General features: G+C 44.1%; 1 protein-coding gene across 2 annotated transcripts in view; it reads right to left on the bottom strand.

Annotated features, from left to right (window-relative positions):
- Nucleotides 1-5815: 5815 nt before the first annotated feature.
- LOC106578741 (sphingomyelin synthase-related protein 1) overlaps nucleotides 5816-24189 on the bottom strand; it is an 80282-nt gene continuing 61908 nt past the window's right edge. The window contains exons 5-6 of one of the 2 annotated variants that reach the window (XM_045702228.2): nucleotides 9461-9611; nucleotides 5816-9320 (exon numbers count right to left, since the gene is read on the bottom strand). In XM_045702228.2, the coding sequence (XP_045558184.2) occupies nucleotides 9016-9320; nucleotides 9461-9611 (456 nt within the window). In that variant the 3' untranslated portion in view covers nucleotides 5816-9015. The remainder of the gene's footprint in view (nucleotides 9321-9460; nucleotides 9612-24189) is intronic. The other variant, XM_045702232.2, reaches the window with a different exon arrangement.

Raw genomic sequence — 24189 nt, 5'->3', positions numbered from 1 at the left:
GATGTTTCCTATTGTGTTATTGACTGTACGTTTGTTTATTCCATGTGTAACTCTGTCTTGTTATTTGTGTCGCACTACTTTGCTTTATCTTGGCCAGGTCGTAGTTGTAAATGAGAACTTGTTCTCAACTAGCCTACTTGGTTAAATAAAGGTGAAAAAAAATAAAATGTTAAACTACAAATCCCTGCAAGCTCCTGTATGTCATCTCTAAATCAAATCAAATTGTATTGGTCACACACATATTTAGCAGATGCTATTGTGGCTGTAGCGAAATGCTTGTGTTCGTAGCTCCAACAGTGCAGTGGTATCTAACAATACACACATCTAAAAGTAAACGAATGGAATTAAGAAATATATATATATTAGGATGAGCAATGTCAGAGTGGCATTGACTAAAATACAGTAGAATAGAATACAGTATATACACATATGAGATGAGTAAAGCAGTATGTAAACATTATTAAAAATCTAATCAAATGTTATTAGTCACACGCTCCAAATACAGTGTAGACCTTACAGTGAAATGCTTATTTACAAGCCCTTAACCAACAATGCAGTTTCAAAAAAATATGGATAAGAATAAGAGATAAAAGTAACAAGGAATTAAAGAGCAGCAGTAAAAAAAATAACAATATATACAGGGGGGTGCCGGTACAGAGTCAATGTGCGGGGGCACCGGTTAGTTGAGGTAGTGTCACATGCGTCAAAATGAGTAGACCAAGGTGCAGAGTGGAAAATGTTAATCTTGTAGTTTAATGAAAAAAGAATGAACACTTTACAAATAAACAAAAATGACAGCAGACAGTTCCGTAAGGTACTTACAACTAAAATGGAAAACAACTACCCACAAAAAACAAAGGAAAAACAGGCTGCCTAAGTATGGCTTCCAATCAGAGACAACGATAGACACCTGCCTCTGATTGGAAACCATACCCGGCCAAAACATAGAACACAAAACATAGAATACCCACCCACCTATCACACCCTGGCCTAGCTAAACAGAGAAAACACAGCTCTCCTAGGTCAGAGCGTGACAGGTAGTATGTACGTACAGTCACTAGTGTTCCATTATTAAAGTGTGCTGACACCTTTGCTAACAGGTACTGTGTCAACTTAAAACTTGCACAAGAACGTTCACAGAACTGTCAATAAAACATATTTTTTGCCAATTTATTCATTACGAAATTGAGCTAACATTAGTTAGTTAATCCGGAGATTCTTACCTTTGCCTCAATTCAGCAGTCTAATCCAGATCATCATGTCATGTGTATGTAGCAGTGTGATGTTGTTCCCCTAGATTACGCACCAAGTTGCACACAAGGACCAGTTCAAATAGGCCAGGTCAAGAGGGGACGTTAATCATTTGATAATGATAATAATAATTCAATGTGTTTTTTAAAATTTAATTACAGCTGCATAGCTAATATTGTTCTTTGGTGTACAAACACTTTTTCATATCAATATTGTACATACACGTGATTGTAAAAGTTGTGTATATTTTGGTTTGGCCCATCGCGGGTTGTCTGTATTTCCGTACCCCCTTATTGTTCTCTCTTGTCTGACCTTCAGCTAGCGAGGTATGTTGTCCTTGGCTCCGCTATTGTTCAATATAAAACCCTGGTAATGTTACACAATGTGCTGTTATGCAGCCATACATTTTGTTATAATGTGGACAATATAACGATTTATGTTAACAAGTTTCACCGAGCTCGCTAACTAGGGTACCTATTGTAACTTGTGAGTACTTGGGACAGTGTTTAAGTGAGTGTCCATGTGCTTGCGCAGGTGCCTGAGAGCTGTGACTGCGCGAAGGGCTAAACATATTGTGTGTTGTCTCTTCGTGTGCAGGGAAAATAAAAAGAAGCCAACCAACAGACCTCCAGTTGTGGCAGTGTCCTCATTAAAATAATCCAACCAACAGACCTCCAGTTGTGGCAGTGCCCTCATTAAAATAATCCAACCAACAGACCTCCAGTTGTGGCAGTGTCCTCATTAAAAGAATCCAACCAACAGACCTGCAGTTGTGGCAGTGTCCTCATTAAAAGAATCCAAACAACAGACCTCCAGTTGTGGCAGTGTCCTCATTAAAAGAATCCAACCAACAGGCCTCCAGTTGTGGCAGTGTCCTCATTAAAAGAATCCAACCAACAGACGTCCAGTTGTGGCAGTGTCCTCTTTCAAAGAATCCAACCAACAGACCTCCAGTTGTGGCAGTGTCCTCATTAAAAGAATCCAACCAACAGACCTCCAGTTGTGGCCGTGTCCTCATTAAAAGAACACAACGCAGAACGAGCTACGCTACATGTAGTTCTGTATGATAGCCACATTAGCAGCTAATTAGCATTTCATTCTGGGGGGTGGGGGGGGGGGGGGGGGGGGGTGAATGCAGGCGAATGTATTGATGAAAGTCACTTTTTCCTAGAGAGATTTACATGGTTTTCAAAATGTCACGCTAAGTAAGCCTACATGAAACACAGCCCTTATTTTAAGTGTTTCTAAAATCCCATAAAAAATTAAGGTGGAAAAATAATTGGAAACGTTTGTTAGCCCGCTCGGTTTTATGGGTCATACTCATACTGTGGTACTCTATTGAGGACTACTTTTCTGAGTGACAATATGGCCGACCAGTGGCTTCAAAACCTCTCCATGTCCAAAACATAGCGTCAGCAATCCAGGGTTTATATATCATTGGTCGTGAATAGCAAAATTAGCATGACACAAGTTAAATTAAACGTAAAATACTTTGAAAAAAACTTGGGGACACTCAGTGCTCCGTTGACATTTCACAGAGTTACGCTTGTTTTTGTGAGAAGTCTGAAAAAGAACAGAATTTCCACAATAATATGAACACCGTACCAAAATGTGAAAATACTACATGTCTCAAAATCGATATCTAGCTTAACTCTATATTGTTTTATGTCCTCCGAATTTAAGAAGAAAGATGACGAGTTCAATGGTAAGCCTGTTGGGTAGCCTTCATTCTTTCACTATCAGGTATGAAGGTTTTTGTATTTATTATGGATCCCCATTAGCTGCTGCCTTGGCAGATTTCACAGCACACTGTGTGCCCCCGGGCCCCTACTCCACCACTACCACATATCTACAGTACTAAATCCATGTGTGTGTGTGTGTGTGTGTATGTGTGTCTGTGTGGTATATGCATGTGTCTGTGCCAATGTTTGCGTTGCTTCACAGTCCTCGCTGTTCCATAAGGTGTTTTTTTATCTGTTTTTAAATCTAATTTTACTGCTTGAGTCAGTTACTTGATGTGGAATAGAGTTCCATGTGGTCATGGCTTTATGTGGTACTGTGTGCCTCCCATAGTCTGTTCTGGACTTGGAGACTGTGAAGAGACCTCGTGGCATGTCTCGTGGGGTATGCATGGGTGTCCGAGCTGTGTGCCAGTAGTTTAGACAGACAGCTCGGTGCATTCAACATATCAATACCTCTCATACAGTTGAAGTCGGAAGTTTGCATACACCTTAGGCAAATACATTTAAACACAGTTTTTCACAATTCCTGACATTTAATCCTAGTAAAAATTCCGTCTTAGGTCAGTTAGGAGCACCACTTTATTTTAAGAATGTGAAATGTCAGAATAATAGTAGAGAGAATGATTTATTTCAGCTTTTATTTCTTTCATCACATTCCCAGTGGGTCAGAAGTTTACATACACTCAATTAGTATTTGGTAGCATTGCCTTTAAATTTTTTTACTTGTGTCAAACGTTTCGGTTAGCCTTCCACAAGCTTTCCACAATAAGTTGGGTGAATTTTGGCCCCTTCCTCCTGACAGAGCTGGTGTAACTGAGACAGGTTTGTAGGCCTCTTGCTCGCACGCACTTTTTCAGTTCTGCCCACAAATTTTCTACAGGATTGAGGTGAGGGCTTGTGCTGGCCACTCCAATACCTTGACTATGTTGTCCTTAAGCCATTTTGCCAGAACTTTGGAAGTATGCTTGGGGTCATTGTCCATTTTCCTGACTGATGTCTTGAGATGATGCTTCAATATATCCATATACTTTTTGTTCCTCATGGTGCCATCTATTTTGTGAAGTGCACCAGTCCCTCCTGCAGCAAAGCACCCCCACAATATGATGCTGCCACCACCCCCGTGGTTCACAGTTATTCTTCAGCTTGCAAGCATCCCTTTTTCCTCCAAACATAACGATGGTCATTATGGCCAAACAGTTCTATTTTTGTTTCATCAGACCAGAGGACTTTTCTCCAAAAAGTACGATATTTGTCCCCATGTGCAGTTGCAAACCGTAGTCTAGCTTTTTTATGGCGGTTTTGGAGCAGTGGCTTCTTCCTTGCTGAGCGGCCTTTCAGGTTATGTTGATATAGGACTCGTTTTACTGTGGATATAGATACTTTTGTACCTGTTTCCTCCAGCATCTTCACAAGGTCCTTTGCTGTTGTTCTGGGATTGATTTGCACTTTTCACACCAAAGTATGTTCATCTCTAGGAGACAGAACGCGTCTCCTTCCTGAGCGGTATGACAGCTGCGTGGTCCCACAGTGTTTATACTTGTGTACTATTGTTTGTACAGATGAACGTGGTACCTTCAGGCGTTTGGAAATTGCTCCCAAGGATGAACCAGACTTGTGGAGGTCTACAATTTCTTTCTGAGGTCTTGGCTGATTTATTTTGTTTTTCCCATGATGTCAAGCAAAGAGGCACTGAGTTTTGAAGGTAGGACTTGAAATACATCCACAGGTACACCACCGATTGACTCAAATGATGTCAATTAGCCTATCAGAAGCTTCTAAAGCCATTACATTTTCTGGACTTTTCCAAGCTGTTTAAAGGCACAGTCAATTTAGTGTATGTAAACTTCTGACCCACTGGAATTATGATAGGGTGAATTATAAGTGAAATAATCTGTCTGTAAACAATTGTTGGAAAAATTACTTGTGTCATCCACAAAGTAGATGTCCTAACCGACTTGCCAAAACTATAGTTTGTTAATTAACAAGAAATTTGTGGAGTGGTTGAAAAATGAGTTTTAATGACTCCAACCTAAGTGTATGTAAACTTCCGACTTCAACTGTATGCTGCTGGACTATGCACTCTTGTTGAAGTTCTGTTTTAAATGACTATTTTATTTCATGTTATAAGGCAGGCACTGCTGTTTTGTTGTCCCTTTGTTTCCATATGTTTACTATTATAATAAATGAAAAATATAAATATAAATTACATATTTCTCAGTAATTTATTTTGTCGATTTATCGAAACCGTACTGAACTGTGACACCACTGTACTGTATCGTACCGAACCGTGAGTTTTGTGAACCGTTTCACCCCTAATACATAGTGAATTTCACCTTGTCTCTGTTATAAATAGTGAATTTCACCTTGTCTATATAAATAGTGAATTTCACCTTGTCTCTATAAATAGTGAATTTCACCTTGTCTCTGTTAAACATAGTGAATTTCACCTTGTCTATATAAATACTGAATTTCACCTGGTCTCTATACATAGGGAATTTCACCTTGTCTCTGTTATACATTGTGAATTTTACCTTGTCTCTATAAATAGTGAATTTCACCTTGTCTCTATAAATAGTGAATTTCACCTTGTCTCTGTTATACATAGTGAATTTTACCTTGTCTCTATAAATAGTGAATTTCACCTTGTCTCTATAAATAGTGAATTTCACCTTGTCTCTATAAATAGTGAATTTCACCTTGTCTCTGTATACATAGTGCATTTCACCTTGTCTCTGTTATACATAATGAACTTCCTCATAATTGTTATTTCCATCAATCTCTGAGGCAGAGCTGTAACAGTAAATATCATGCAAATACGGAAGGCTGTTTCAACTGATGAACTTTTGCACAGCTGAGCAAGTGTTTAATTAAATAGCTATACATACACATTCACAAGCAAGTCACAAACCGTTTTTAGTTCAAAAACATTTATACACAACTGATTCTACTCTCCAATAGAACAACAGAACAGCATCTAGTGTCCAATAGAACTGCAGAACAGGATCTAGTGTCCAATAGAACAACAGAACAGGATCTAGAGTCCAATAGAACAACAGAACAGATTATCTGATTATCCCACACACCTGTCACCATTATCACGTGCATCAGCGCCTCATGACCCTCACCTGGACTCCATCACCTCCGTGATTATCTTCCCTATATCTGTCACTCCCCTTGGTTCTTTCCTCAGGTGTTATTGACTCTGTTTTCATGTCGGTGCATTGTTTGTGTTTCGTGTTCATTTTTTCTTTTATTTAGTAAAACACTCACTCCCTAAACTTGCTTCCCGACTCTCAGCGCACTTGTTACACCGGGTTTGGCCGGGGTAGGCCATCATTGTAAATAAGAATTTGTTCTTAACTGACTTGCCTAGTTAAATAAAAAATATCTGGTTTTAAAAATCAATAAATGAACTAAAACATACACTGAGTGCACAAAACATTAGGGATACCTTCCCAATATTGATTTGCATCCACTTTTTTCCCCACCACAGGGATGCTGGCCCATGTTATCTCCAGTGCTTCCCATAGTTGTGTTAAGTTGGCGGGTTTGGATCTCTACTCTGAATAGCTCGTTCCATCTCATCCCACAGATGCTCAGTTGGATTGACATCTGGCGACTGGGCAGGCCACTGCAGTGAGCTGAATTCACTGTCATGTTTGTGGAACCATTCCTTGACAATCCTAGCCTTGTGGCATGGGGCTGAAAAAAATCAACTTGCAGATGGATACAATGCTGCCATGAAGGGATGTACCTGACTGGGCAATGATGTTCAGATATCCTGTGACATTTAAACGTTGCTCCACATTTATCAAGGGGTCCAATGTGTGCCATGAAAACACACCCCACACCATCATACCAACAAGCTGCAATGTTGGCACGCGACATGATGGATACATGTACTCATGGTATCCTCCATACCCTAGTGCTCCATCACAACATGATGGATACATGTACTCATGGTATCCTCCATACCCTAGTCCTCCCATCACAACATGATGGATACATGTACTCATGGTATTCTCCATACCCTAGTCCTCCCATCACAACATGATGGATACATGTACTCATGGTATTCTCCATACCCTAGTCCTCCCATCACAACATGATGGATACATGTACTCATGGTATTCTCCATACCCTAGTCCTCCCATCACAACATGATGGATACATGTACTCATGGTATTCTCCATACCCTAGTCCTCCCATCACAACATGATGGATACATGTACTCATGGTATTCTCCATACCCTAGTCCTCCCATCACAACATGATGGATACATGTACTCATGGTATTCTCCATACCCTAGTGCTCCCATCAGAGTGAAACAGCAGGAACCAGGATTCATCAGACCAGAAAATGTTTTTCCAATTCTCCAGTGTCCAGCGTTTTCGGTCCTTAGCTCACTGCAACCACAGTTTTTAGTTTTTCGCTGAAAGAAGTGGAACTCTGTAAGGTAGTCAACTGCCTAACCCCATTCGTGTCAAGGTTACGATGAGTTGTGCATTATTTTATGGGTCTTTGGGCAGCAATGTTGTACTGGACTGTCAGGTGACTAACTGTAGCCCATCTGTTGCTCTGCACAGCTTTCTCTGTCCTGTTTCATCAATGACCCATTGGCTGGATGTTCTTTGGGTGGTAGGACTGTTAAGTGTGAAAACCCAGCAGCGTTGCAGTTCTTGACACACTCAAACCGGTACGCCTGGCACCTACTACCATACCCTGTTCAAAGGCACTTAAATATTTTGTCTTGTCCATTCACCCTCTGAATGGCACACATACACAATCCATGTCTCTATTGTCTCAAGGCTTAAAAATCCTTGTTTAACCTGTCTCCTCCCCATCATCTACATTGATTGAAGTGGATTTAACAAGTAACATCAATAAGGGATCATAACTTTCACCTTGATTCACCTGGTCAGTCTATGTCGTGGAAACAGTCCTAATGTCTAGTACACTCAGTGTACATACATGATGTTAATGAAGCACAGATTCCAATATGTTAAATATGGCCAGCTACATACCCTAACACACAACTAACTGATTTAACTCATCAATAAACAACATACATTATACACAGATCAATATCTACTGCTATCCATACATTATCTGTATAATACTGAAAGTAAAATATGCAATTTTTTAGAATGTAGAACATAGTTAATTCCCCAGGTTGGAGTTAAAATCTGGCCAATGGAACCCTGACACTATCTAAAGCCTCCCCCTACCTGTGTGTATGTGTGTGCAGCGTGGATCCCTGAGACTCACTAAAGCCTCCCCCTACCTGTGTGTGTGTGTGTGTGTGTGCTGCGTGGATCCCTGAGACTAACTAAAGCCTCCCCCTACCTGTGTGTGTGTGTGTGTGTGTGTGCTGCGTGGATTCCTGAGACTCACTAAAGCCCCCCCTACCTGTGTGTGTGTGTGTGTGCTGCGTGGATCCCTGAGACTCACTAAAGCCTCCCCCTACCTGTGTGTGTGTGTGTGTGGAACCCTGACACTAACTAAAGCCTAACCCTACCTGTGTGTGTGTGTGTGCTGCGTGGAACCCTGACACTCACTAAAGCCTAACCCTACCTGTGTGTGTGTGTGTGTGTGTGTGTGTGTGTGTGTGTGTGTGTGTGTGTGTGTGTGCGCTGCGTGGAACCCTGACACTCACTAAAGCCTAACCCTACCTGTGTGTGTGTGTGTGTGTGTGTGTGTGTGTGTGTGTGTGTGTGTGTGTGTGTGTGTGTGTGTGTGTGTGTGTGTGTGTGTGTGTGTGTGTGTGTGTGTGTGTGTGTGTGCGCTGCGTGGAACCCTGACACTCACTAAAGCCTAACCCTACCTGTGTGTGTGTGTGTGTGTGTGTGTGTGTGTGTGTGTGTGTGTGTGTGTGTGTGTGTGTGTGTGTGTGTGTGTGTGTGTGTGTGTGTGTGTGTGTGTGTGTGTGTGTGTGTGTGTGTGTGTGTGTGTGCGCTGCGTGGAACCCTGACACTCACTAAAGCCTAACCCTACCTGTGTGTGTGTGTGTGCTGCGTTGCATTATCCAATCAGTGACTTCATACAGGCAGGCCCACTGAAGGGCCAGTTGTACTGGTTATGAACAGGACCGTTGACGTTACACTCGAAGAAGGAGAACATGGGAAACCAGATCCGAGCGCGACGGCTGTGTTGGAAGGCCCTGGTGTTGGCCAGAGTGTGGTAGTACAGGAACAGTCTGGTGGTGATGTAGAAAGCAATGAACACGTCTATGGAGTAGTGCTCATGAGCCGCCAGGATGAAGAAGATGCCAAACAGATTCAGGACCCAGGAGATGGTATGGATCAGATGCCAGCTACGAGGAGTATCTACAGGAAATATACAATATGTAGTCAGACATTATAATATCACTCTCTGATCTCTAGTAGGGCACGATGTCAATCAGCACTTGTGACAAATGTTTTTGTTACACACACACACACACACACACACACACAGTACGACTCACACTCTGTGATGAAGAAGTTGAGTATGGTGAGTACCACAGTGTGACCAGAGAACATGTAATCTCCACAGGTATCCACTCCATTCAGCGTCATGCCAAAGCCACTCCATATAGCTAACACCCTCTGGACCTTAGACCACGTATCACCATACATCTATACACACACACAGACACACACACACACACACAGACACACACACACACACACACACACACACACACACACACACACACACACACACACACACACACACACACACACACACACACACACACACAGTTAGCAATGATCTGAACAATGTGTCCAGTAATCAACCAGTCAGACTCTGCCCTTTGATCACCCAGTCATCAGACTCTGTACTTTAGTCACCCAGTCATCAGACTCTGCCCTTTAATCACCCAGTCATCAGACTCTGTCCTTTAATCACCCAGTCATCAGACTCTGTCCTTTAGTCACCCAGTCATCAGACTCTGCCCTTTAATCACCCAGTCATCAGACTCTGTCCTTTAATCACCCAGTCAGACTCTGCCCTTTAATCACCCAGTCATCAGACTCTGTCCTATAATCACCCAGTCAGACTCTGCCCTTTAATCACCCAGTCATCAGACTCTGTCCTTTAATCACCCAGTCATCAGACTCTGCCCTTTAATCACCCAGTCAGACTCTGTCCTTTAATTACCCAGTCATCAGACTCTGTCCTTTAATCACCCAGTCATCAGACTCTGTCCTTTAATCACCCAGTCATCAGACTCTGTCCTTTAATCACCCAGTCATCAGACTCTGTCCTTTAATCACCCAGTCATCAGACTCTGCCCTTTAATCACCAAGTCATCAGACTGTCCTATAATCACCCAGTCATCAGACTCTGTCCTATAATCACCCAGTCAGAATCTGCCCTTTAATCACCCAGTCATCAGACTCTGTCCTTTAATCACCCAGTTATCAGAGTCTGTCCTTTAATCACGCAGTCAGATTCTGTCCTTTAATCACCCAGTCAGACTCTGTCCTTTAATCACCCAGTCATCAGACTCTGCCCTTTAATCGTCCAGTCAGACTCTGTCCTATAATAACCCAGTCATCAGACTCTGTCCTTTAATCACCCAGTCATCAGACTCTGTCCTTCAATCACCCAGTCAGACTCTGCCCTTTAATCACCCAGTGAGACTTTGTCCTTTAATCACCCAGTCAGACTTTGTCCTTTAATCACCCAGTCAGACTCGGCCCTTTAATCTCCCAGTCAGACTCTGCCCTTTAATCACCCTGTCAGACTCTGAACATTAATCACCAAGTCATCAGACTCTGTCCTTTAATCACCCAGTCATCAGACCTTGCCCTTTAATCACCCAGTCATCAGACTTTGCCCTTTAACCACCCAGTCAGACTTTGTCCTTTAATCACCCAATCAGACTCTGTACTTTAATCACACAGTCAGACTCTGTCCTTTAATCACCCAGTCAGACTCTGTCCTTTAATCACCCAGTCATCAGACTCTGCCCTTTAATCACCCAGTCAGACTATGTCCTTTAATTTCCCAGTCATCAGACTCTGCCCTTTCATCACCCAGTCAGACTCTGCCCTTTAATCACCCAGTCATCAGACTCTGTCCTTTAATCACCTAGTCATCAGACTCTGCCCTTTAATCACCAAGTCATCAGACTGTCCTATAATCACCCAGTCATCAGACTCTGTCCTATAATCACCCAGTCAGACTCTGCCCTTTAATCACCCAGTCATCAGACTCTGTCCTTTAATCACCCAGTCATCAGACTCTGCCCTTTAATCACCCAGTCAGACTCTGTCCTTTAATCACCCAGTCATCAGACTCTGCCCTTTAATCACACAGTCAGACTCTGCCCTTTAATCACCCAGTCAGACTCTGCCCTATAATCACCCAGTCAGACTCTGCTCTTTAATCACCCAGTCATTAGACTCTCCCCTTTAATCATCCAGTCATCATACTCTGTCCTTTAATCACCCAGTCAGACTCTGCCCTTTAATCACCCAGTAAGACTCTGCCCTTTAATCAACCAGTCATCAGACTCTGCCCTTTAATCACCCAGTCATCAGACTCTGTCCTTTAATCACCCAGTCAGACTCTGCCCTTTAATCACCCAGTCAGACTCTGCCCTTTAATCACCCAGTCATCAGACTCTGTCCTATAATAACCCAGTCATCAGACTCTGTCCTTTAATCACCCAGTCATCAGACTTTGCCCTTTAATCACCCAGTCATCAGACTCTGCCCTTTAACCACCCAGTCAGACTTTGTCCTTTAATCACCAAGTCAGACTCTGTACTTTAATCACCCAGTCAGACGCTGTCCTTTAATCACCCAGTCATCAGACTCTGCCCTTTAATCACCTAGTCATCAGACTCTGTCCTTTAATCACCCAGTCATCAGACTTTGTCCTTTAATCACCCAGTCAGACTCTGCCCTTTAATCACCCAGTCAGACTCTGCCCATTAATCACCCAGTCATCAGACTCTGTCCTTTAATCACCCAGTCATCAGACCTTGCCCTTTAATCACCCAGTCATCAGACTTTGCCCTTTAACCACCCAGTCAGACTTTGTCCTTTAATCACCCAATCAGACTCTGTACTTTAATCACACAGTCAGACTCTGTCCTTTAATCACCCAGTCAGACCCTGTCCTTTAATCACCCAGTCATCAGACTCTGCCCTTTAATCACCCAGTCAGACTCTGTCCTTTAATTTCCCAGTCATCAGACTCTGCCCTTTCATCACCCAGTCAGACTCTGCCCTTTAATCACCCAGTCATCAGACTCTGTCCTTTAATCACCTAGTCATCAGACTCTGCCCTTTAATCACCAAGTCATCAGACTGTCCTATAATCACCCAGTCATCAGACTCTGTCCTATAATCACCCAGTCAGACTCTGCCCTTTAATCACCCAGTCATCAGACTCTGTCCTTTAATCACCCAGTCATCAGACTCTGCCCTTTAATCACCCAGTCAGACTCTGTCTTTTAATCACCCAGTCATCAGACTCTGCCCTTTAATCACACAGTCAGACTCTGCCCTTTAATCACCCAGTCAGACTCTGCCCTATAATCACCCAGTCAGACTCTGCTCTTTAATCACCCAGTCATTAGACTCTCCCCTTTAATCATCCAGTCATCATACTCTGTCCTTTAATCACCCAGTCAGACTCTGTCCTTTAATCACCCAGTCAGACTCTGCCCTTTAATCACAAAGTTAGACTCTGCCCTTTAATCAACCAGTCATCAGACTCTGCCCTTTAATCACCCAGTCATCAGACTCTGTCCTTTAATCACCCAGTCAGACTCTGCCCTTTAATCACCCAGTCAGACTCTGCCCTTTAATCACCCAGTCATCAGACTCTGTCCTATAATAACCCAGTCATCAGACTCTGTCCTTTAATCACCCAGTCATCAGACTTTGCCCTTTAATCACCCAGTCATCAGACTCTGCCCTTTAACCACCCAGTCAGACTTTGTCCTTTAATCACCAAGTCAGATACTGTACTTTAATCACCCAGTCAGACGCTGTCCTTTAATCACCCAGTCATAAGACTCTGCCCTTTAATCACCCAGTCAGACTCTGTGTTTTAATCACCTAGTCATCAGACTCTGTCCTTTAATCACCCAGTCATCAGACTTTGTCCTTTAATCACCCAGTCAGACTCTGCCCTTTAATCACCCAGTCAGACTCTGCCCTTTAATCACCCAGTCATCAGACTCTGTCCTTTAATCACCCAGTCATCAGACTTTGCCCTTTAATCACCCAGTCATCAGACTTTGCCCTTTGACCACCCAGTCAGACTTTGTCCTTTAATCACCCAATCAGACTCTGTACTTTAATCACCCAGTTAGCCTCTGTCCTTTAATCACCCAGTCAGACTCTGTCCTTTAATCACCCAGTCATCAGACTCTGCCCTTTAATCACCCAGACAGACTCTGTCCTTTAATTCCCCAGTCATCAGACTCTGCCCTTTCATCACCCAGTCAGACTCTGCCCTTTAATCACCCAGTCATCAGACTCTGTCCTTTATTCACCTAGTCATCAGACTCTGCCCTTTAATCACCAAGTCATCAGACTGTCCTATAATCACCCAGTCATCAGACTCTGTCCTATAATCACCCAGTCAGACTCTGCCCTTTAATCACCCAGTCATCAGACTCTGTCCTTTAATCACCCAGTCAGACTCTGTCCTTTAATCACCCAGTCATTAGACTCTGCCCTTTAATCACCCAGTCAGACTCTGCCCTTTAATCACCCAGTCAGACTCTGCCCTATAATCACCCAGTCAGACTCTGCTCTTTAATCACCCAGTCATTAGACTCTGCCCTTTAATCATCCAGTCATCAGACTCTGTCCTTTAATCACCCAGTCAGACTCTGTCCTTTAATCACCCAGTCAGACTCTGCCCTTTAATCACCCAGTTAGACTCTGCCCTTTAATCATCCAGTCATCAGACTCTGTCCTTTAATCACCCAGTCAGACTCTGCCCTTTAATCACCCAGTCAGACTCTGCCCTTTAATCACCCAGTCATCAGACTTTGCCCTTTAATCACCCAGTCATCAGACTCTGCCCTTTAATCACACAGTCATCAGAGTCTGCCCTTTAACCACCCAGTCAGAATTTGTCCTTTAATCACCCAGTCAGACTCTGTCCTTTAATCACCCAGTCAGACTCTGTCCTTTAATCACCCAGTCATCAGACTCTGTCCTTTAATCACCCAGTCATCAGACTCTGCCCTTTAATCACCCAGTCAGACTCTTTCCTTTAATCACCCAGTCATCAGACTCTGCCCTTTAATCACACAGTCAGACTCTGCCCTTTAATCACCCAGTCAGACTCTGCCCTTTAATCACCCAGTCAGACTCTGCTCTTTAATCACCCAGTCATTAGACTCTCCCCTTTAATCATCCAGTCATCATACTCTGTCCTTTAATCACCCAGTCAGACTCTGTCCTTTAATCACCCAGTCAGACTCTGCCCTTTAATCACCCAGTTAGACTCTGCCCTTTAATCAACCAGTCATCAGACTCTGCCCTTTAATCACCCAGTCATCAGACTCTGTCCTTTAATCACCCAGTCAGACTCTGCCCTTTAATCACCCATTCAGACTCTGCCCTTTAATCACCCAGTCATCAGACTCTGTCCTATAATAACCCAGTCATCAGACTCTGTCCTTTAATCACCCAGTCATCAGACTTTGCCCTTTAATCACCCAGTCATCAGACTCTGCCCTTTAACCACCCAGTCAGACTTTGTCCTTTAATCACCAAGTCAGACTCTGTACTTTAATCACCCAGTCAGACGCTGTCCTTTAATCACCCAGTCATCAGACTCTGCCCTTTAATCACCTAGTCATCAGACTCTGTCCTTTAATCACCCAGTCATCAGACTTTGTCCTTTAATCACCCAGTCAGACTCTGCCCTTTAATCACCCAGTCAGACTCTGCCCATTAATCACCCAGTCATCAGACTCTGTCCTTTAATCACCCAGTCATCAGACCTTGCCCTTTAATCACCCAGTCATCAGACTTTGCCCTTTAACCACCCTGTCAGACTTTGTCCTTTAATCACCCAATCAGACTCTGTACTTTAATCACACAGTCAGACTCTGTCCTTTAATCACCCATTCAGACTCTGTCCTTTAATCACCCAGTCATCAGACTCTGCCCTTTAATCACCCAGTCAGACTCTGTCCTTTAATTTCCCAGTCATCAGACTCTGCCCTTTCATCACCCAGTCAGACTCTGCCCTTTAATCACCCAGTCATCAGACTCTGTCCTTTAATCACCTAGTCATCAGACTCTGCCCTTTAATCACCAAGTCATCAGACTGTCCTATAATCACCCAGTCATCAGACTCTGCCCTTTAATCACCCAGTCAGACTCTGCCCTTTAATCACCCAGTCATCAGACTCTGTCCTATAATAACCCAGTCATCAGACTCTGTCCTTTAATCACCCAGTCATCAGACTTTGCCCTTTAATCACCCAGTCATCAGACTCTGCCCTTTAATCACCCAGTCAGATTCTGCCCTTTAATCACCCAGTCATAAGACTCTGCCCTTTAATCACCCAGTCAGACTCTGTCCTTTAATCACCTAGTCATCAGACTCTGTCCTTTAATCACCCAGTCATCAGACTTTGTCCTTTAATCACCCAGTCAGACTCTGCCCTTTAATCACCCAGTCATCAGACTCTGTCCTTTAATCACCCAGTCATCAGACTTTGCCCTTTAATCACCCAGTCATCAGACTTTGCCCTTTGACCACCCAGTCAGACTTTGTCCTTTAATCACCCAATCAGACTCTGTACTTTAATCACCCAGTTAGCCTCTGTCCTTTAATCACCCAGTCAGACTCTGTCCTTTAATCACCCAGTCATCAGACTCTGCCCTTTAATCACCCAGACAGACTCTGTCCTTTAATTCCCCAGTCATCAGACTCTGCCCTTTAATCACCCAGTCATCAGACTCTGTCCTTTATTCACCTAGTCATCAGACTCTGCCCTTTAATCACCAAGTCATCAGACTGTCCTATAATCACCCAGTCATCAGACTCTGTCCTATAATCACCCAGTCAGACTCTGCCCTTTAATCACCCAGTCATCAGACTCTGTCCTTTAATCACCCAGTCATCAGACTCTGCCCTTTAATCACCCAGTCAGACTCTGTCCTTTAATCACCCAGTCATTAGACTCTGCCCTTTAATCACCCAGTCAGACTCTGCCCTTTAATCACCCAGTCAGACTCTGCCCTATAATCACCCAGTCAGACTCTGCTCTTTAATCACCCAGTCATCAGACTCTGCCCTTTAATCATCCAGTCATCAGACTCTGTCCTTTAATCACCCAGTCAGACTCTGTCCTTTAATCACCCAGTTAGACTCTGCCCTTTAATCATCCAGTCATCAGACTCTGTCCTTTAATCACCCAGTCAGACTCTGCCCTTTAATCACCCAGTCAGACTCTGCCCTTTAATCACCCAGTCATCAGACTTTGCCCTTTAATCACCCAGTCATCAGACTCTGCCCTTTAATCACACAGTCATCAGAGTCTGCCCTTTAACCACCCAGTCAGAATTTGTCCTTTAATCACCCAGTCAGACTCTGTCCTTTAATCACCCAGTCAGACTCTGTCCTTTAATCACCCAGTCATCAGACTCTGTCCTTTAATCACCCAGTCATCAGACTCTGCCCTTTAATCACCCAGTCAGACTCTGTCCTTCAATCACCCAGTCATCAGACTCTGCCCTTTAATCACACAGTCAGACTCTGCCCTTTAATCACCCAGTCAGACTCTGCTCTTTAATCACCCAGTCATTAGACTCTCCCCTTTAATCATCCAGTCATCATACTCTGTCCTTTAATCATCCAGTCAGACTCTGTCCTTTAATCACCCAGTCAGACTCTGCCCTTTAATCACCCAGTTAGACTCTGCCCTTTAATCAACCAGTCATCATACTCTGCCCTTTAATCACCCAGTCATCAGACTCTGTCCTTTAATCACCCAGTCAGACTCTGCCCTTTAATCACCCAGTCAGACTCTGCCCTTTAATCACCCAGTCATCAGACTCTGTCCTATAATAACCCAGTCATCAGACTCTGTCCTTTAATCACCCAGTCATCAGACTTTGCCCTTTAATCACCCAGTCATCAGACTCTGCCCTTTAACCACCCAGTCAGACTTTGTCCTTTAATCACCAAGTCAGACTCTGTACTTTAATCACCCAGTCAGATGCTGTCCTTTAATCACCCAGTCATCAGACTCTGCCCTTTAATCACCTAGTCATCAGACTCTGTCCTTTAATCACCCAGTCATCAGACTTTGTCCTTTAATCACCCAGTCAGACTCTGCCCTTTAATCACCCAGTCAGACTCTGCCCATTAATCACCCAGTCATCAGACTCTGTCCTTTAATCACCCAGTCATCAGACCTTGCCCTTTAATCACCCAGTCATCAGACTTTGCCCTTTAACCACCCAGTCAGACTTTGTCCTTTAATCACCCAATCAGACTCTGTACTTTAATCACACAGTCAGACTCTGTCCTTTAATCACCCAGTCAGACTCTGTCCTTTAATCACCCAGTCATCAGACTCTGCCCTTTAATCACCCAGTCAGACTCTGTCCTTTAATTTCCCAGTCATCAGACTCTGCCCTTTCATCACCCAGTCAGACTCTGCCCTTTAATCACCCAGTCATCAGACTCTGTCCTTTAATCACCTAGTCATCAGACTCTGCCCTTTAATCACCAAGTCATCAGACTGTCCTATAATCACCCAGTCATCAGACTCTGCCCTTTAATCACCCAGTCAGACTCTGCCCTTTAATCACCCAGTCATCAGACTCTGTCCTATAATAACCCAGTCATCAGACTCTGTCCTTTAATCACCCAGTCATCAGACTTTGCCCTTTAATCACCCAGTCATCAGACTCTGCCCTTTAATCACCCAGTCAGACTCTGTCCTTTAATCACCTAGTCATCAGACTCTGTCCTTTAATCACCCAGTCATCAGACTTTGTCCTTTAATCACCCAGTCAGACTCTGCCCTTTAATCACCCAGTCAGACTCTGCCCTTTAATCACCCAGTCATCAGACTCTGTCCTTTAATCACCCAGTCATCAGACTTTGCCCTTTAATCACCCAGTCATCAGACTTTGCCCTTTGACCACCCAGTCAGACTTTGTCCTTTAATCACCCAATCAGACTCTGTACTTTAATCACCCAGTTAGCCTCTGTCCTTTAATCACCCAGTCAGACTCTGTCCTTTAATCACCCAGTCATCAGACTCTGCCCTTTAATCACCCAGACAGACTCTGTCCTTTAATTCCCCAGTCATCAGACTCTGCCCTTTCATCACCCAGTCAGACTCTGCCCTATAATCAACCAGTCAGACTCTGCTCTTTAATCACCCAGTCATTAGACTCTCCCCTTTAATCATCCAGTCATCATACTCTGTCCTTTAATCACCCAGTCAGACTCTGTCCTTTAATCACCCAGTCAGACTCTGCCCTTTAATCACCCAGTTAGACTCTGCCCTTTAATCAACCAGTCATCATACTCTGCCCTTTAATCACCCAGTCATCAGACTCTGTCCTTTAATCACCCAGTCAGACTCTGTCCTTTAATCACCCAGTCAGACTCTGCCCTTTAATCACCCAGTCATCAGACTCTGTCCTATAATAACCCAGTCATCAGACTCTGTCCTTTAATCACCCAGTCATCAGACTTTGCCCTTTAATCACCCAGTCATCAGACTCTGCCCTTTAACCACCCAGTCAGACTTTGTCCTTTAATCACCAAGTCAGACTCTGTACTTTAATCACCCAGTCAGACGCTGTCCTTTAATCACCCAGTCATCAGACTCTGCCCTTTAATCACCTAGTCATCAGACTCTGTCCTTTAATCACCCAGTCATCAGACTTTGTCCTTTAATCACCCAGTCAGACTCTGCCCTTTAATCACCCAGTCAGACTCTGCCCATTAATCACCCAGTCATCAGACTCTGTCCTTTAATCACCCAGTCATCAGACCTTGCCCTTTAATCACCGAGTCATCAGACTTTGCCCTTTAACCACCCAGTCAGACTTTGTCCTTTAATCACCCAATCAGACACTGTACTTTAATCACACAGTCAGACTATGTCCTTTAATCACCCAGTCAGACTCTGTCCTTTAATCACCCAGTCATCAGACTCTGCCCTTTAATCACCCAGTCAGACTCTGTCCTTTAATTTCCCAGTCATCAGACTCTGCCCTTTCATCACCCAGTCAGACTCTGCCCTTTAATCACCCAGTCATCAGACTCTGTCCTTTAATCACCTAGTCATCAGACTCTGCCCTTTAATCACCAAGTCATCAGACTGTCCTATAATCACCCAGTCATCAGACTCTGCCCTTTAATCACCCAGTCAGACTCTGCCCTTTAATCACCCAGTCATCAGACTCTGTCCTATAATAACCCAGTCATCAGACTCTGTCCTTTAATCACCCAGTCATCAGACTTTGCCCTTTAATCACCCAGTCATCAGACTCTGCCCTTTAATCACCCAGTCAGACTCTGTCCTTTAATCACCTAGTCATCAGACTCTGTCCTTTAATCACCCAGTCATCAGACTTTGTCCTTTAATCACCCAGTGAGACTCTGCCCTTTAATCACCCAGTCAGACTCTGCCCTTTAATCACCCAGTCATCAGACTCTGTCCTTTAATCACCCAGTCATCAGACTTTGCCCTTTAATCACCCAGTCATCAGACTTTGCCCTTTGACCACCCAGTCAGACTTTGTCCTTTAATCACCCAATCAGACTCTGTACTTTAATCACCCAGTTAGCCTCTGTCCTTTAATCACCCAGTCAGACTTTGTCCTTTAATCACCCAGTCAGACTCTGCCCTTTAATCACCCAGTCAGACTCTGTCCTTTAATCACCCAGTCATCAGACTCTGCCCTTTAATCACCCAGTCATCAGACTCTGCCCTTTAATCACCCAGTCAGACTCTGTCCTTTAATTTCCCAGTCATCAGACTCTGCCCTTTCATCACCCAGTCAGACTCTGCCCTTTAATCACCCAGTCATCAGACTCTGTCCTTTAATCACCTAGTCATCAGAACCTTGCCCTTTTATCACCAAGTCATCAGACTGTCCTATAATCACCCAGTCATCAGACTCTGTCCTATAATCACCCAATCAGACTCTGCCCTTTAATCACCCAGTCATCAGACTCTGTCCTTTAATCACCTAGTCATCAGACTCTGCCCTTTAATCACACAGTCAGACTCTGTCCTTTAATCACCCAGTCATCAGACGCTGCCCTTTAATCACCCAGTCAGACTCTGCCCTTTAATCACCCAGTCAGACTCTGCCCTATAATCACCCAGTCAGACTCTGCTCTTTAATCACGAGGTCATTAGACTCTGCCCTTTAATCATCCAGTCATCAGACTCTGTCCTTTAATCACCCAGTCAGACTCTGTCCTTTAATCACCCAGTCAGACTCTGCCCTTTAATCACCCAGTTAGACTCTGCCCTTTAATCAACCAGTCATCAGACTCTGCCCTTTAATCAACCAGTCATCAGACTCTGTCCTTTAATCACCTAGTCAGACTCTGCCCTTTAATCACCCAGTCAGACTCTGCCCTTTAATCACCCAGTCATCAGACTTTGCCCTTTAATCACCCAGTCATCAGACTCTGCCCTTTAATCACCCAGTCATCAGACTCTGCCCTTTAACCACCCAGTCAGACTCTGCCCTTTAATCACCCAGTCATCAGACTTTGTCCTTTAATCACCCAGTCAGACTCTGCCCTTTAATCACCCAGGCAGACTCTGCACTTTAATCACCCAGTCATCAGACTCTGCCCTTTAATCACCCAGTCATCAGACTCTGCCCTTTAATCACCCAGTCATCAGACTCTGTCCTTTAATCGCTCAGTCATAAGACTCTGCCCTTTAACCACCCAGTCAGACTCTGCCCTTTAATCACCCAGTCATCAGACTTTGTCCTTTAATCACCCAGTCAGACTCTGCCCTTTAATCACCCAGGCAGACTCTGCCCTTTAATCATCCAGTCATCAGACTCTGTCCTTTAATCCCCAGTCATCAGACTCTGCCCTTTAATCACCCAGTCAGACTATGTCCTTTAATCAACTAGTTATCAGACTCTGCCCTTTAATCACCCAGTCATCAGACTCTGTCCTTTAATCACCCAGTCATCAGACTCTGCCCTTTAACCACCCAGTCAGAATTTGTCCTTTAATCACCCAGTCAGACTCTGTCCTTTAATCACCCAGTCAGACTCTGTCCTTTAATCACCCAGTCAGACTTTGTCCTTTAATCACCCAGTCAGACTTTGTCCTTTAATCACCCAGTCAGACTCTGCCCTTTAATCACCCAGTCAGACTCTGTCCTTTAATCACCCAGTCATCAGACTCTGCCCTTAAATCACCCAGTCATCAGACTCTGCCCTTTAATCACCCAGTCAGACTCTGTCCTTTAATTTCCCAGTCATCAGACTCTGCCCTTTCATCACCCAGTCAGACTCTGCCCTTTAATCACCCAGTCATCAGACTCTGTCCTTTAATCACCTAGTCATCAGAACCTTGCCCTTTTATCACCAAGTCATCAGACTGTCCTATAATCACCCAGTCATCAGACTCTGTCCTATAATCACCCAATCAGACTCTGCCCTTTAATCACCCAGTCATCAGACTCTGTCCTTTAATCACCTAGTCATCAGACTCTGCCCTTTAATCACCCAGTTAGACTCTGCCCTTTAATCAACCAGTCATCAGACTCTGCCCTTTAATAACCCAGTCATCAGACTCTGTCCTTTAATCACCCAGTCAGACTCTGCCCTTTAATCACCCAGTCAGACTCTGCCCTTTAATCACCCAGTCACCAGACTTTGCCCTTTAATCACACAGTCATCAGACTCTGCCCTTTAATCACACAGTCATCAGACTCTGCCCTTTAACCACCCAGTCAGACTCTGTCCTTTAATCACCCAGTCAGACTCTGCCCTTTAATCACCCAGTTAGACTCTGCCCTTTAATCAACCAGTCATCATACTCTGTCCTTTAATCACCCAGTCATCAGACCTTGCCCTTTAATCACCCAGTCATCAGACTTTGCCCTTTAACCACCCAGTCAGACTTTGTCCTTTAATCACCCAATCAGACTCTGTACTTTAATCACACAGTCAGACTCTGTCCTTTAATCACCCAGTCAGACTCTGTCCTTTAATCACCCAGTCATCAGACTCTGCCCTTTAATCACCCAGTCAGACTCTGTCCTTTAATTTCCCAGTCATCAGACTCTGCCCTTTCATCACCCAGTCAGACTCTGCCCTTTAATCACCCAGTCATCAGACTCTGTCCTTTAATCACCTAGTCATCAGACTCTGCCCTTTAATCACCAAGTCATCAGACTGTCCTATAATCACCCAGTCATCAGACTCTGCCCTTTAATCACCCAGTCAGACTCTGCCCTTTAATCACCCAGTCATCAGACTCTGTCCTATAATAACCCAGTCATCAGACTCTGTCCATTAATCACCCAGTCATCAGACTTTGCCCTTTAATCACCCAGTCATCAGACTCTGCCCTTTAATCACCCAGTCAGACTCTGTCCTTTAATCACCTAGTCATCAGACTCTGTCCTTTAATCACCCAGTCATCAGACTTTGTCCTTTAATCACCCAGTCAGACTCTGCCCTTTAATCACCCAGTCAGACTCTGCCCTTTAATCACCCAGTCATCAGACTTTGCCCTTTAATCACCCAGTCATCAGACTTTGCCCTTTGACCACCCAGTCAGACTTTGTCCTTTAATCACCCAATCAGACTCTGTACTTTAATCACCCAGTTAGCCTCTGTCCTTTAATCACCCAGTCAGACTCTGTCCTTTAATCACCCAGTCATCAGACTCTGCCCTTTAATCACCCAGACAGACTCTGTCCTTTAATTCCCCAGTCATCAGACTCTGCCCTTTCATCACCCAGTCAGACTCTGCCCTTTAATCACCCAGTCATCAGACTCTGTCCTTTATTCACCTAGTCATCAGACTCTGCCCTTTAATCACCAAGTCATCAGACTGTCCTATAATCACCCAGTCATCAGACTCTGTCCTATAATCACCCAGTCAGACTCTGCCCTTTAATCACCCAGTCATCAGACTCTGTCCTTTAATCACCCAGTCATCAGACTCTGCCCTTTAATCACCCAGTCAGACTCTGTCCTTTAATCACCCAGTCATTAGACTCTGCCCTTTAATCACCCAGTCAGACTCTGCCCTATAATCACCCAGTCAGACTCTGCTCTTTAATCATCGAGTCATTAGACTCTGCCCTTTAATCATCCAGTCATCAGACTCTGTCCTTTAATCACCCAGTCAGACTCTGTCCTTTAATCACCCAGTCATACTCTGCCCTTTAATCACCCAGTTAGACTCTGCCCTTTAATCAACCAGTCATCAGACTCTGCCCTTTAATAACCCAGTCATCAGACTCTGTCCTTTAATCACCCAGTCAGACTCTGCCCTTTAATCACCCAGTCAGACTCTGCCCTTTAATCACCCAGTCATCAGACTCTGTCCTATAATAACCCAGTCATCAGACTCTGTCCTTTAATCACCCAGTCATCAGACTTTGCCCTTTAATCACCCAGTCATCAGACTCTGCCCTTTAACCACCCAGTCAGACTTTGTCCTTTAATCACCAAGTCAGACTCTGTACTTTAATCACCCAGTCAGACGCTGTCCTTTAATCACCCAGTCATCAGACTCTGCCCTTTAATCACCTAGTCATCAGACTCTGTCCTTTAATCACCCAGTCATCAGACTTTGTCCTTTAATCACCCAGTCAGACTCTGCCCTTTAATCACCCAGTCAGACTCTGCCCATTAATCACCCAGTCATCAGACTCTGTCCTTTAATCACCCAGTCATCAGACCTTGCCCTTTAATCACCCAGTCATCAGACTTTGCCCTTTAACCACCCAGTCAGACTTTGTCCTTTAATCACCCAATCAGACTCTGTACTTTAATCACACAGTCAGACTCTGTCCTTTAATCACCCAGTCAGACTCTGTCCTTTAATCACCCAGTCATCAGACTCTGCCCTTTAATCACCCAGTCAGACTCTGTCCTTTAATTTCCCAGTCATCAGACTCTGCCCTTTCATCACCCAGTCAGACTCTGCCCTTTAATCACCCAGTCATCAGACTCTGTCCTTTAATCACCT

Source organism: Salmo salar, chromosome 19, assembly GCF_965601325.2.
Source record: "Salmo salar chromosome 19, fSalSal1, whole genome shotgun sequence".
Taxonomy (NCBI): Eukaryota; Metazoa; Chordata; class Actinopteri; order Salmoniformes; family Salmonidae; genus Salmo; species Salmo salar.
This window is presented reverse-complemented; position numbering and strand designations above follow the sequence as displayed.